Source organism: Balaenoptera physalus (genome assembly GCF_965194825.1).
Source record: "Balaenoptera physalus genome assembly, chromosome: 1".
NCBI lineage: Eukaryota > Metazoa > Chordata > Mammalia > Artiodactyla > Balaenopteridae > Balaenoptera > Balaenoptera physalus.
In genome coordinates, this window is record NC_138882.1 from 116,335,721 (window position 1) to 116,350,679 (window position 14,959).

General features: G+C 35.6%; 1 protein-coding gene across 30 annotated transcripts in view; it reads left to right on the forward strand.

The window, feature by feature from the left end:
- ZNF644 (zinc finger protein 644) overlaps positions 1 to 14,959 on the forward strand; it is a 124,474-nt gene that overhangs the window by 13,663 nt on the left and 95,852 nt on the right. For 6 of the 30 annotated variants that reach the window (XM_082476390.1, XM_082476393.1, XM_082476391.1 and 3 more), the window contains exon 2: positions 2,516 to 2,694. The exons of 23 other annotated variants lie outside the window; for them this stretch is intronic. In XM_082476390.1, coding sequence (XP_082332516.1) covers positions 2,651 to 2,694 — 44 coding nt within the window. In that variant the 5' untranslated portion in view covers positions 2,516 to 2,650. Of the gene's footprint in view, positions 1 to 2,515; positions 2,695 to 14,959 lie in introns of those variants that run through there. One more of the 30 variants, XM_082476368.1, reaches the window with a different exon arrangement.

Genomic DNA, 14,959 nt, shown 5'->3' on the forward strand with positions numbered 1-14,959 from the left:
AGAAAGATCAGCAGCCAGATATAACATGGTTAGAGAAGCGATTGAAGTGAGTAAGGTCAGTTAGAGGTTATCATCTTGGTGAATGGCGGGGAGGGTATATTAGGAATAAGAACGGGTAGTTTTAAAATAAAACAGGCGAAAAATGTGGCTCCTAAGTTTGTAGTGCAAAGTTAAAATAAGAATGGAACCATTTCATTATCTTCTGGTATTGAAAATAAACTTACTTGGAGACACAGTTTGCAAGTAAGTTATTAATACCGATTGAGGTATTAGTGTACATTTGCCTCATCCTATAAAAAAAAACTTACAAGCTTTTTAAAAAACCTTTGATTTGAAAACTAAGTAAAACCCAAGAAAGTTATGCTATAGTGGTATTTTCTGAATTCCTAGTACTTTCAACTAAAAAACTTTGAGATGAATAGTAAGAAGAGCTTGTAATTGTATTGCTGTGTTTGGAGTTATAATAGTACATTTAAGCCACGGTTTAAGAGACATTCTAATTGGTATGGGAGTTGGTATGCAAACAAAAGATAACAAAAGTTAATACCTGGACTACCAGTGTTTAAATTTTTAAAAAATAGATATTGTTTTAAAAATTGGGGACAGTTGCGAGCACACTGCTTTTATGAGGGAGATCCCTAAAATGTCGTTCCCTCTGGGATGCTTAAGTTGTAATATGCTTGTCTTTACTGGCGTCTTTAAGAGTTCTTAAACTGAATGTACACTGTTGTCTTACAATGAATACCATTATTCTTAAAATGGAATTAAAAAATATGAAAAAATTATAAAAGTAATATAATTTAAAAAGTATTTTTCTGCCCTTTTAGAGTTAGTAAATAGAACAGAGTTTAGGAGTTAATAGAGTCTTGGAGTTTTAAGATAGTATGTTAGTCTTACAACAAGTTTATATTTTAACCACTCTCACAGTATAGACTTAACTTTGGTTAGTAAAGAAGTTAGTGCGGTTTCTGGCACCATGGTAAAATAGGGAGGTACATTTGACTCCATCTAAGTTACCTGTGGAGGCAAATCAGCTAAAGCAAAAGAGAATAGGTTGTCCCCTACTATCGGTGGGAAAAAGAGATTTCATCCACATCTCTGAAATTTGGGGTTTCTATGTGGGTAGAGTGGGTGAGAATAGATGACTGCAGAACAATCTACTGTTCCTTGATTATTGGATGAACTGGTGGTTTGGGAGTAGGAAGCTTGCCTGAAAGCCCTGCCCTAACCTCTTTCTTAAATAGTTCCCTATTTATACTTTTTTGTGGCTGCAAACTTACTGGAAATAGACCTATCCTCACCTGTGTTCGCTGCCATGGGTCTCTCTCTGCACACTGAAAAGCCATGAAAAATCACTACATAAATAAGGAGAGGCAGCAGTTTAAACGGGTTGAAAACTAGGAAACCAAATTGACTATTCCATGTATATTGATCCAACTGAAACAGCTCATACAGTAAAGGAGGAGATAGAGGTAACCATCAGCAGCTGTGGTGGAAACAAAAGTCTTATGCAGTGAAACTGAATGTCTTAATGGTGGCATTGCCATTAACAGTGATACAAATGGCTTCCTAAGTAGGTGTCCTTTGGTGTGACGTTGCTCGCCTAATCATCTCCTGGTTTATCTCGTTTTCCAAGCCTTATTCACCAACTTTCCTGTCAAATTTGATTACCCAGTACCCTTCTAACAGCTTTTTCTTAAATTAATTGGAATTGATTTCTTTCCCACTCTCCTCCCCTTTACAAATTGAATTAATTCTTGATATGTGGTTTTATAAGAGTTTTATCTAAGTAAAAATAACAAATGTTTGAAATAAAGGAATGGCAAAAATGATACTAAAACTTGCAAGTTTCATTCATATCAAGCAAAGGCTAAAACTTTTCTAGGCCAAAACCTTTGAATGAGAAAAAGGAATTTTTTAATTAATAAAAAATTAGGACCACTAAGCAATATTAAGCTTGAGCTTTTGTGTGATGAACTCAAAGCACTGAAACATATGAAGTAGAGTTTCTTTAGAGAAATTGGTAACATCAGTCTTTTCAGGAGACTTTAACTCTCAGATTTTAATAGATCAAGTAAACAAAAATTAAGGCTATAAAGATTTGAATAACAATATGCTTTATTTAATAGGTGTAGGCCAAACTTTGTTCCCAATAAAGAAATACACATTTTTTTCCAATTTATGTGAATTAAAAAAATTTTTTTTAATGTCTTGGGCTTGAGAATTTGAAATTTTAATAAGGGGAATTATATATATCAGTATTTTTTGACTACAGTATAGAAGAACTAGATGTTAAAGCCAAAATGATTGTAACTACTTGGACGATTAAAACTCTGTATCCTACTGGAACTTGAGCCTAAATTTCATACTATTTAAAAAGGAACAACAGTGAAGACATGACACATCAAAACTGAGGAGATGAATATCTTTTTAAACGTGGTGAATTAAATAACCATTTACTTTGTTTGATATCAAACCCCTACTAGAATTATAGTAATTTTTTTTTTAATCGTAGGCTGTCAAGGACAAAGAAAACTGGAAATTTGATCACAGAAGTAAAACTTTGGAAGCTGGAAAGCAACTGCTCCGTAGCTCTAAGAAAACTCAACTTTCTACTTTCAGTGGGGAAGGCCTAGAATGGTCTAGAATTATGCTGTTGAACCCTGGGTTACTTAAGGAATTTAGTGGCTGCAGGTACCTTGAAAGAATTGTTTAAGAGTTAATAACAAGTTAACAACACTCATGGTGCCAAGAAACTTTATCCAAGTTTCTTCTCTGATATTCAAAGGGAACATCTCTGTTCTTGAACAGTAGGCAAGCTCAGGTTAAGGGTGTCTGTCATACTCAAAAACAGAGAATTGAGTAGAAATTTACATGTTGAACTGGGAATCATCCACAGTCTCTTTTCTCCTCCTAGTTCTGAGAATACTAGGTATCAGGCTTCTACCCCCAGATGTGAGATTGGAAGATTCATCTTGCTGTAGCAAACTGATTGTCAGGAAAAAAGACCAACAGATAATAATAGATAAGGGTCCACTAGGGAAATCATCAGGCTGATCATCTCACACTGACACCTACCCATTAACACAGAACTTCAAGGCAACTTTTTAGAAAAAGATTCTTTTCCATTATAGTTTATCACAAGATACTGGATATAGTTCCCCATGCTACACGGTAGGACGCTGTTGTTTATCCATTCCGTACACAGCAGCCTGCCTCTGCCAATCCCAAACTCCCAGTCTATCCCTCCCCTGCCCTCAGCCGCAACCCATAAGTTTGTTTTCTGTGTTTATGGGACTGTTTCTATTTTGTAAATAAGTTCATTTATATCATATTTTAGATTCCCCATATAAGTGATGTCATATGGTATTTGTCCTTCTCTGACTTACTTCACTTAGTATGATAATCTCTAGGTTCATCAACTAGACAACTTTTAGGTGCTTCATTTTAAAATATGAGATTAAGGATCATTAAACATTTTAGGATAAGCACAATAAGAAAGAGAAAAAGGAAATAGAAACTTTCTATTAAGTTTTAAAACTTTCTATTTAAGTTTTGAAAGAAAACTTTAAAAAGTTACTGATATCTTTGCAAGTAAGGGGATAATTGTATCTTTGAAATAAGAAAGGATGCTATAAAAAAGCAGTCCTCAGAAAAAAAGACGAGCTCTTTCTTAGACATTTAGAATATGGAATACTTAATAGAAGAGTTAGAAATTTAGGATGTTAAATTTCTAGTTGAAGGTTAGAAGATAAAATTGAGAATATCTTCCACAAAGTAAGACAAAAGAGATATAAAGTAGGAGAAGATAGAGGATCACTCTTGGCAAGTTCAACATGTGAAAAATCAGAATTACAGAATGGGAGGAAATGGATGGAAGCAATTATTTTAAAATAATTGAACAAAAATCTTGAGTTTCTGCGTGAAAAGGACTCATAGCATGCACAGCATGGTGACTGGAAAAAAAAAAAGAACCATATAAAAGTACATCATGATGGAATTTCAGACACCAGAAATAAAGGGAAGAGCCTAAAAGCTTTTGGTTATGGAGCATATAAAAGAGATTAGGAATCAGTAACATTGGATTATTATTAATATTAATAATATTATTTCAATCAATAATGAAATAATGCCTCAGAATCCTGAAGGAAAGTTATTTCCAAACTACTAATTCTGTACCTTCCCAAGCTGTCAAATGTGGGAGTAGGCTAAAAATATGAAACATGAGGTTGTTAGAATATTTACTTCAAATGTACTGTATCTCAGGAAGTTACTAGAGTACGTGGGCTCTATCAGAATGACTGGGTAAATCAAAAAAAGGAGAGATCCAGGAAACAGGATTTAGTACAGGAGAAAACGATGATTGTGCAGGGAGATGCAAGGAATGTGGCTGTGCGGCAGGTCTGAAGAGTAATCAGTTCCTGAGGAGGACAAAGGGATCTAGATGGTATGTCTTCTGAAAATACACACACAAGATATAGAAAGGATTTTTGTGATGTTATTCATAAGGGATATTTATCTGTAGTTTTATTTTCGTGTGTTTGAGAAGGATTGGTGTCAATTCTTTAAACGTTTGGCTTAAAGGTAGATTTCACCAGAGAGGCCATCTGGTCCTGGCTTTCCTTGTGGGGAGTTTTTTCATTACTCACTCAATCTCTTGTTGTCGATCTATTCAAGATTTCCTGTGTCTTCTTGAATCAGTTCTGGTAGTTTGGTTTTTTTCCTAGGAATTTGTCCATTTCTTCTAGGTTACTTAATTTGTTGCCATTCAATTGTACGCTTCCCTTATAATTTTTTATTTCCTATTATAAAGCCAGTATTAAAACCTTTTTCATTCATGATTGTAATACACCTTGAGATATTTTAGGTTTGGTTCCAGACCACCACAATAAAGTGAGTCACATGAACTTTTTGGTTTCCCAGTGCATATAAAAGTTATGTTTACACTATTCTGAAGTCCATTAAGTGTGCAACAGCATTATGTCTTAAAAACAGTGTCCATACTTTAGTTGAAAAAACTCCATTATTAAAAAATGCTGACCATCATCTGAGCCTTCATCAAGTTGTAATCTTTTTGCTGGTGGAGGGTCTTGCCTCCGTGTTGACGACTGCTGACTGATCAGGGTGGTGGATGCTGAAGGTTGGGGTGACTGTGACAACTCTTAAAACAAGACAACGATGAAGCTTGCCACATCGATTTACTCTCGCTCTCACTTGAACACTTAGAGGCCCTTGTAGGGTTATTAATTGACCTAATTTCAATATTGTTGTGTCTTAGGGAATAGAGAGACCTGAGAAGAGGGAGAGAGGTGGGAGAACAATCAGTCCGTGGAGCTGTCAGAACACACAATGTTTATTAAGTTCACCATCTTATGTGAGCGTGGTTTGTGGTGCCCCCAAACAGTTACAATAGTAGCATCAAAGATGACTGATCACTGATCACCATAACAAATGTAATAATGATGAAAACGTTTGAAATGTTGTAAGAATTACCAAAATGTGACACACAGACACAAAGTGAGTAAATGCTATTAAAAAAATGGTGCTGATAGACTTGCTTGGTGCAGGGTCACTACAAACCTTCAGTTTGTTAAAAAACCACAGTAACTGCGAAGGTTAATAAAACAAGTTATGCTTGTAATTTGTCTTTTTTTTTGGTCAGTACCTAGCTGAAGGTTTGTCAATTTTGTTGATGTTTTCAAAGAACCAATTTTTGGTTTCATTGATTTTTCTTTATTTTTTAAAAAATTTCTGTTTCATTTCTGCTGTAATCTTTATTATTTCCTTCCTTCTGTCTGCTTTGGGTTTAATTTGCTCTTTTTCTGCTTCCTTAGGATGGATGGTTAGGTTATGGATTTGATATCTCTTTTAAAGTAGGCATATATAGCTATAAATTTCCCTTCAAACACTGCTTCCACTTCATCCCACCAGTTTTAGTGTGTTGTGTTTTTGTTTTCATCTCAACATATTTTATAACTTCTCATGTGATTTCTTCTTTGATCTAATGAATATTTAGGAGTTTGTTGCTTAATTTCCACATATTTGTTACTTTTCCAAATTTTCTTCTGTTATTAATGTCGAGTTTCATTCCATTATGGTTGGAGAACATACTTCGTATGATTTGATTTCTTTTAAATATGTTGAGACTTGTTTTATGGCTTAACATATGGTCTATATTGGAGAATGTTCCATGTGCACTTGAGAAGAAAGTGTGTTCTGCTCTCCTTGAGTATTCTGTAGCTATCTGTTAGGTCTAGTTAGTTTATAGTGTTCAAGTCTTTTATTTTCTTGTTGGTCTTCTGTCTGGTTCTGTCCGTTATTGAAAGTGAGGCATATAAGTCTCCAACTATTTTTGTTTTTGTCTGTTGTCTGCTTCTCCTTTCAATTCTGTAAGTTTCTGCTTCATATATTTTGAGGTGTTGTTGTTAGGGATATATATGTTTATAGTTCATCCATAAGTTTTAATGAATTGACCCTTTTATTATAAAATGTCCTTCTTTGTTTCTAGTGATGTTTTTTTTCTTAATATCTTATATCTGATAAGAATATAACCACTCTAGCTGTCTTTTGGTTATTGTTTGCATTGTACATCTTTTTCTATCCTTTCACTTTAAATTTACTTGAATCTAAAGTGTCTTTGAATCTGAAGTATGTCTCTTGAAAGCAGCATATAGTTGGATTGTGTTCTTTTACCCATTCTGCCAAATCTCTGCTTTTTGACTGGAATGCCCAATTAATTTGCATTTAATATAATTAATGATAAGGTAGATTTTATGTCTTCCCTTTTGCTATTTTTTTTCCTATATGTCTTAAGATTTTTTTCTGTTGTTGTTCCTTTATTCCTCTATTATTGTCTTCCTTTGTGCTATTATTGTCATGCAAATTGTCTTTCTATGTCTTTTAAATCCAGTAGGAGAAAAAAAGAGTCACAAATTTTTAAATTACAGTGTCTTTTATGTTTACTTATCAGGTTACCTTTACATGCCCTTTAATTCTTCAGGCATACTCAAGTTACTGGCTACTGTCCTTTGATTTCAGCCTGAAGGACACCCTTTAATATTTCTTGTACAGCAGGTCTGCTAGCAGCCAGTTCTCTCATTTTTTGTTTATCTGTTGAATGTCTTAATTTCTCTTTCATTTTGGGAAAGTAGTTACAGAATTATTGGTTGACAGTCTTATTTTTTCAGTACTTTGAATATGTCTTCCCATTGTCGTCTGGCTTTCATGGTTTCTGACACGAAATTAGCTGTTAATTTAATTGAGGATTTCTATATGACAAGTTGCTTATCTCTTGGCTTCTTTCAGGATTCTCTCCTTGTTTTTTGAGAGATTGATTATGAAGTATCTAGGTGTGAATCTCTTTGAGTTTGTCCTACTTGTGATTCCTTGAGCTTTTGGGGTGTTTAGATTAATGTTTTTCATTAAATATGGAGTAATTTCAGCCATTATTTATTCAGATATTACTTCTTCCCCTCTTTCTCCTCTCTTCTGGGACTCCCATTCTGTATTGGTGTTCTTAATGATGTCCTTCAGGAATATTAGACACACTGTTCTGTTTTTTTCCTTTTCTTCTCCTCAGAGTGGGTAATCTCAATTGGTATATCTTCAGATTCACTGATTCTTTCTTCTGTCTGCTCACATCTGCTACTAAAACCTTGTAGTGAATTTTTCATTTTCATTCTTGTACTTTTCAGCTTCAGAATTTCGATTTTGTCCTTCTTCATGATTTCTATCTTTTTTTTTTTTACCAATTTCAAGAACTGTACACATTTTATTTTCTACAGACCTGAATTTGACTTTTTAAAGTTAAATTTACACACATTTACATGCACAAACTCTATGTATATTTTTAACAAATGTATATACATTTATATCCTACATCCCTATAAAGATGCAGAATTTTTCTATCACCTCAAAAATCTTCTTATGTTGATATTTTCTGCTTGTGAGACATCCATACTTTCCTTTAGTTCTTTTGACATGGATTTCCTTTAGGTCTTAGAACATATTAAAGCTGATTTATAACTTTGTTCACTAAGTCCAATGTCTGAGTTTCTTCAGAGACAGTTTCTTTTGACTGCCTTTTTTTTTTTAATGTGTATGAGCCATACTTTTTTTATTGTCTTGTCATTTTTTTGTTGAAAACTGCATTTTAAATAATGTGGCAGCTCTGATGATTAGATATTCTACCCTCCCCAGCATTTGTTGTTGTTACTGTTTATTGTTGTTAGTTTAGTGATTTTTCAGAACTAATTCTGTAAAATGTGTATTCTTTGCTATGTGTGGCCACTGAAGTCTCTCTACTCAGTTAGCTTAGTGGTCAGCCAATAATTGGACAGTGATTTCCTTAAATGCCTGAGACCAGTAAGTCTCCCAGTATTTGTTGAGAGGCTCTGTGTGTGTGTGTGTGTGTGTGTGTTGGGGCACACCTTCAGCACTCAGCCAGGAAATTTGTAACTTTGCCTTACCCTTCGTTTCCTGTTTGTGCAGAGCTTCCAGGTTAGCCAGAGGTGAGCACTTAGGGCCTTCTCAGGCCTTTCCTGAGCATGTGTACAACCTAGAGCATGTGTGCACGTCTGGGCACACATTTGACCATCTAGATTCTCAGGAATATATTGGAGCTTTTCTAAGCCCCAATTCTTCTTTTTAAGCTTTTTGGTTAGTCTATTGTTGGTCTTATCTGTTATCCACTGCCTCAGTCAGCTGTAACATTATACAATTTTTTCCAGTCGTTTTTGACAAATGCCCTTGGGGAAAGGCTTTTTTTGCACTGAGTGCCCTCTTAGGTCAAATTTAAGATAGCTTTGGGAGTGGTGTCTTCCAGGAAACCACCAGACATGTCAAATAATGACAGTCCTCTGAGAATGCAGTAGTGAAGGAGCTCTCACCCTCTTCTGCCCCCCTCAGGTAACTGCCAGGCTGCTGGTTTTCACCAGGCCTGTGGACTGTTGGCTTTGAAGTCTACTGTGGCGCTAGGGTGGGAGGATGGGAATATGGCAAAATAAATGCCACAAAGTTTGCTGGTCTCATCAAGATTCAGCCATCTTTCTTGAATAAACTCTCCCCAGATTGCTGCAAATCTTTGGTTAATTTCTAGAGTTTGGAAAACGTTGACTCTGTTTTTGTCAGTGTTCTTGTTGGTTTTATGGAGATGATTTTTGAATCTCCTTATTTTGGTATTTTTGCTGGTGTCTTACCATTGAGTTTTCAAAATTCTTTTATATATATATTTTTATTTTAACACACTAGTCATTTTAAAAAAATATTTATTTTATTTTTGGCTGCGTCAGGTCTTAGTTGCAGTACGTGGGATCCTCTGCTGCAGCATGCGGGCTGCTTGTTGCAGTGCTTGGGCTTCTCTCTAGTTGTGGCACACAGGCTCAGTAGTTGTGGCACGCAGCCTCTCTAGTTGTGGCCCGCATGCTCAGTAGTTGCGACGCGCGGGCTTCGTTGCCCTGCGGCATGTGGGATCTTAGTTCCCCAACCAGGGGTCAAACCCATGTCCCCATCATTGGAAGGCGGGTTCTTCGCCACTGGAAGTCCCCAAAGTTCTTTCATATTTTAGATATGAGTCTTTTGTCAGGTATGTAGTTTGCACACATTTTCTCCAAATTTGTCACTTGCTTTTTAATCCTCTTCACAGGATCTCTCACAGAGTAGAAAATTTTCATTTTGATCAAGTCCGGTTTATCAGATTTTTTCTTCTAAGGATCATGCATTTGTTATTTCTAAGAACACTTTTCTGTCTTTAGAGCCTGATGATTTTTTTCTATCTTCTACGAGATTAATAATATTACATTTTTCATGTATACCTATAATCCACTTTGAATTAACATTGGTATAGAATGTCAAATTTAAGTCAGTGTTTTGTTTTGTTTTTTCTCTCCACATATATCCAGTTGCTGTAGCACAATTTGTTGAAAACACTTTTTTTCTCCATTGAATTGCTTTTGCACTTTTGTCAAAAAATCAATTAGCCGTCTTCCTGTAGGGCTATGGTATAATTTGGGGAGGTTACAGAGGGATATAAGAGGGTAAGTCATTTTCTTACACAGGAAATAATCAGATGCAAAATGAAAAATCAAGATATAACTGTATTGTTTAGAAATTGGTGGGGGGGGACTTCACTGCTGTTTTTCATAACATGCTTTATTTGATTTTTAAAATATGTATTTGTATAGCTTTGATTAAAATAAAAACAAAATACTATAGGATAATGCTAGTGCCTTATTTACGGAAAAATTCAAAGCCTTAAATGTCTGTGTTTTTAGTTTTGAAACATTTTTACTGTGGAAAAAATGCTCAGAATAATGCATGGAAAAAATGTCCAACTTAAGTATTCAAAAGTACATACGTGCTTAGTCACCCCCTGTCAAAAATTAAAACATTGCCAGATCCTCCACTCTGCTTCTTCCCAAACCTCTTCTTCTCTGTTAGGGTATTACGATTCTACGTTTTCTGGTACTAACTTTTTTGCTTTATATTTTTACTATTAAAAAACACATTTTTGAAATTTTTTCTGTTAATGAAATTTATGTAAATAGGTCCTGGCTTTTCCAGCTTTGTTTATGAGCTTTAGTTCTGTTGTTGCATATAACTGTAATTCATTCACTTCCATTGCTGTACAGTATGTGAATAGTCCACAGTTTATTCATTCTATTTTTGATGGAAATTTGAGTTATTTCCATTTTTAGGCTTCTGTAAATAATGCTATGCATTAACTTGTACATGTCTCCTAGTACACACATGCACATGTGTATATTTAGTAAATACCTAGGAGTTTAATAGCTTGGTTTTAGAGTGTATTTATGTTTAATTTCAGAAGATATTCAACATTTTTTTCCCAAAGTGTTTGTAGCAATTTATAGTCATCAACAGAGTTCCTTTTGCACTTCATCTTCTCCAACACTTTATATTGTTAATCTTTAATTTTAGCCATACTAGAGGGTGTGTAGTGCTGTCTCATAGTGGTTTTATTTTCCATTTCCCTGATTGCAAATGTGATTGAATACCTTTTATTATGTTTATTGAGCACGTTTTGTAAATATTTTGTGTATTTGAAAAAGAATGTGTATTCTGCAGTTTTTGGGTGCAGTATTTACATGTGTCTGTTAAGTCAGGGGTCCCCAATCCCCGGGCTGTGGACCAGTACTGGTCCACAGCCTGTTAGGAACCAGGCTGCCCAGCAGGAGGTGAGTGGCCGGCGAGTGAGGGAAGCTTCATCTGCGGCTCCCCATTACCACCTGAACCCTTCCTCCCCCCACCCACCGCCACCCCCGCCCCCTGGTCCGTGGAAAAATTGTCTTCCACGAAACTGGTCCCTGGTGCCAAAAAGGTTGAGGACCGTTGTGTTAAGTCAGTTTTGTTAATCATGTTGTTCAAAACTTCTGCATCCTCACCAGCTTAACTTCTGCATGCTTGTTCAATTAGAGAGGTATGTTAAAATCTTCTACTGCTATTACGGATTTGTCTTTCTTGTGTTGCTGTCGATTTTTGGTTGACATATTGGAATCCATATTACTAGGGGCACACAAATTTAGAATGGTTTCATGTTTCTGATGAGTTGAACCGTTTATCATTATTGATTCTTTTTATCTTTGGTAATGCTTTTTTGCTTTGAAATCTACCTTTATTGATAATAACATAGCTACACAAGCCTTCTTATTGTTAGTGTTTGTGTGGTTCGTTTTCTCCCCCCAACCATTTATTTTAAATTTTTCTGTGCCTTTATGTTTTAGAAGTATTTCATGTATACACCATATCATTGTTGTTTTACTTTCAGTCCCATCTAACACTCTTAGTCTTTTAATTATAACATAAAATTTATTTAGATTTCATAATATTACTGGTTATTGGGACTTAAGTGAATGATCTTATTATGTGCTTTCTATTTATTAGGACTATTGTATTCTTTTTCTCTTTTCTTGCCGTCTTTTGGATTAACTATTTTTATTACTTCTCCCCTTCCCCCGTCTTTTTTTTTTTAACTGTTGGTTTTGTCTGCTAGCCACAAGAATCTTTTTTGTTTATTTCAAAATATCTTTTTTTCATTTTTGAAGAATAGTATCACTGGATATAGAAGATGTTCCAGTATCCGCTTTTTTCTGGTGATAAGTCAGCCATTACTTGTATTGTCATTTCCCATATATAACCAGTCACTTTTCTCTGGCTGCACTCAAGGTTTTCTCATTGGCCTTTAGTAGCTTGACTATGATGTATATGTAGAAATGGTTCTTTGTGTTTATCCTGCTTGGGTTTGTTGAGATTCTTGTATCTATAAGTTAATGTTTTCTACCACATTTGAGATTTTTTTTTTCCATTGTTTCTTCAGCAAAAATTATTTTGTACCTTCTTTACTCTTCTCGCATTCCGTTACATCTTGTTGTACATATGTGTTGAGTTGGGTGTCATCTATTTTGGACTGCCTGATATTGTCCTATGGGTCTCTGAGACTCTTAATTTTTCTTCAGTCATTTTACTTTCTGTTTTTTGGATTGGACAGTTTTATTGCCCTATCTTCAAGCTCACAAGTTCGTTCTTCTGCCATCTCTAATCACCTCCTTTGGGTGAATTTTTATGTCATTTATTTTACTTATCAGCTTTTTCTTTCTTACAGTTTCTGTCAACTCTTTGAATGTATTTTCTTTTAATTCTCATAACACACTTAACATAGTTGCTTGGAATTCTTCATATGCTAACTCCTGTATTCAGGGTGCTCAGAATTACATCTGTTGACACCCCTTTTTCCTGAGTATGGATCACTGCTTCCTGTTTCTTTGCATATCATGTAGGTTTTGCTTGAAAACTGGACATTATGAATATATTTTAGTGACTGGACTCTTTTAATGTTCTTCTGAGAATTCTTGTGTGAAGTTTATAGTCAGATTTTGCAGCTTGATTGTGGTTTACATGTTTCTAGAGATTCCACTAATTCCCAGCTGTTCTGCTGGGCTTGGATTCTGTCCTCTGACACTTGAACCTTGTAGGACTTCAGCTTCCTGCTGCCTAAGCTGTACACAGTTGAATGTACCCTGTTGAAAAAGCATCAGACTCACAGTAAAGCTCTTTTTCAAGTGTAGCTGTCTCTCTGGCCTCTGTCAACTTTTCCCCCTCAACTCCTTCAATTTTCCTCTGTGCATACATAGTTTATCAGTCATCCAGTGATTTGGGCAAAGTTGACCCTGAGAATTTTTGTTATATTCCTTTTTTGGTTCTCTCACTGCCATGCTTTCTCCATTTAAATTTACAACTGCTTTTCCATGCCTCAGTTCTGAGCCCTTTGGTGATATTATCTTTCTCCAGAGATAATTTTTGTTTGTTCGTGCCACACCTGGGGTCTACAGCAGTCTGGGTTTACCTTAATTAAATTTTAAGGATTGAGATTTTTATTTGGCCACCTAGATGTGTTCAGGTGGGGCTGCAGTGCATGTAAGAACTTTTTTTTACTTCTGGTTCACTACAGTTTAATCCTTTAGGGTCTCAACTCAAATACTGGGTAACATTTAGTATGGTACTCACCAGTTCTGAACCTTGCAATCTCCATTTGATCCCCCTAGCTCTACAACAGTGTCAGAAATAATGATCAGTTTCTCAGCTGCATCAGGTGGATTGGCAAATAACCCAAAGGTAAAAGCATCCTCAGGTGCTGGGTTTCTATCTGTAGGTCTCCATCTTGTCTTGGATCTTGGCCTGGTCATTCTTCACTGTTGTGTCAACTCTTTGATGCCATCAAATTGATGGTTTTTAATATCTTGCTCAGTTTTTCTAGTAGGTCTCAGTGGGTGGGTTGATAAATATTACCTTTTCTGCTATTATTGCAGTTATTTGAATTGACATGTTTGAATCAATGAGTGCAAATGATAGCATTAGGATAATGTCTCTGTTTCTTGGCTTTGATTTTTTTCTGTGATGACTTTATTCCTAAATATGTTAATCTCCATGAGGTGGCAAAGATGGCCACTGTCTGCTATGATCTACATCATTGTCATAGCTGTTATTTCCACTGAAGAGTATACCTTTCCCAGTAGTCCTTGCAAACATCATGAGAAGGATTCCAAATTTCCCATTCTGGACTACATTCCCATCCATAATAAAATTCTGATGGCTAGGAGAACAAGGTACTCTGATCAGCCTGGGTATCACTTGTTCATTCCCTTGATCCAGGGGTGGGCCTAAGATTGGTACATCTTTAATAGTTGAGTAAGAGTGTTTCCTTAAAGGAAAATACCATTAGCATAAATAGGAAAAAGAATGTTAGGCAAGGTAGCAGATTGCTCTGCAACAGTTTATATAGATTTATGGCATATCCTGAAAGATTTCATTGTATTCTTGAATCCAGTAAAACTATCTAGCAACAAAATTTCATGAAAGATTGTAGTTGACTGATAACATTACTTGTTAAAATGATTTTGCTCAGTTTATGTATCTCTGAGATTGACAAACTGTGACATGTTTTCTAGAGTCACTGTTAGTGAAATAATAAAAGAGATTTTTATGTCTCCTTTTCCTTGCCTTCTAGGTCTCTAGTTAAGAGACCCAGATCAATTGTTAATCTAAAATAACTCTTTCTAGGGATAAGAATAATATGATATCTTTAAGATAGAGTTGCTATATCAGTTAGCTATTGCTGTGTAATAAATTACTCTGAAACTTGGTTTAAAACAAACATTTATTATTAGAACAAGTCTATGAGTCAGGCAGTATTTCTAGTCTTGGCAGGGCTTGTTTAAGTCTGCATTCAGAAGCAGCTCAGGAGGGTGATTCTGCTGCTCTTGGCTGGCTTCTCTAGGATGGCCTGGGGTGGGACATCTGGGCTGTCCTTTTGTCCTCCAGCAGATTAGAGTGGGCTTGTTCTCATGGTAGTGGCAGGATTCCAAGAGAGCAGAGGCATACATGGTCTCTTGAAGTCTAGCTCAGAACTGGCAAACTGTGACATTTGTTACATTCTATTGATCTTCCT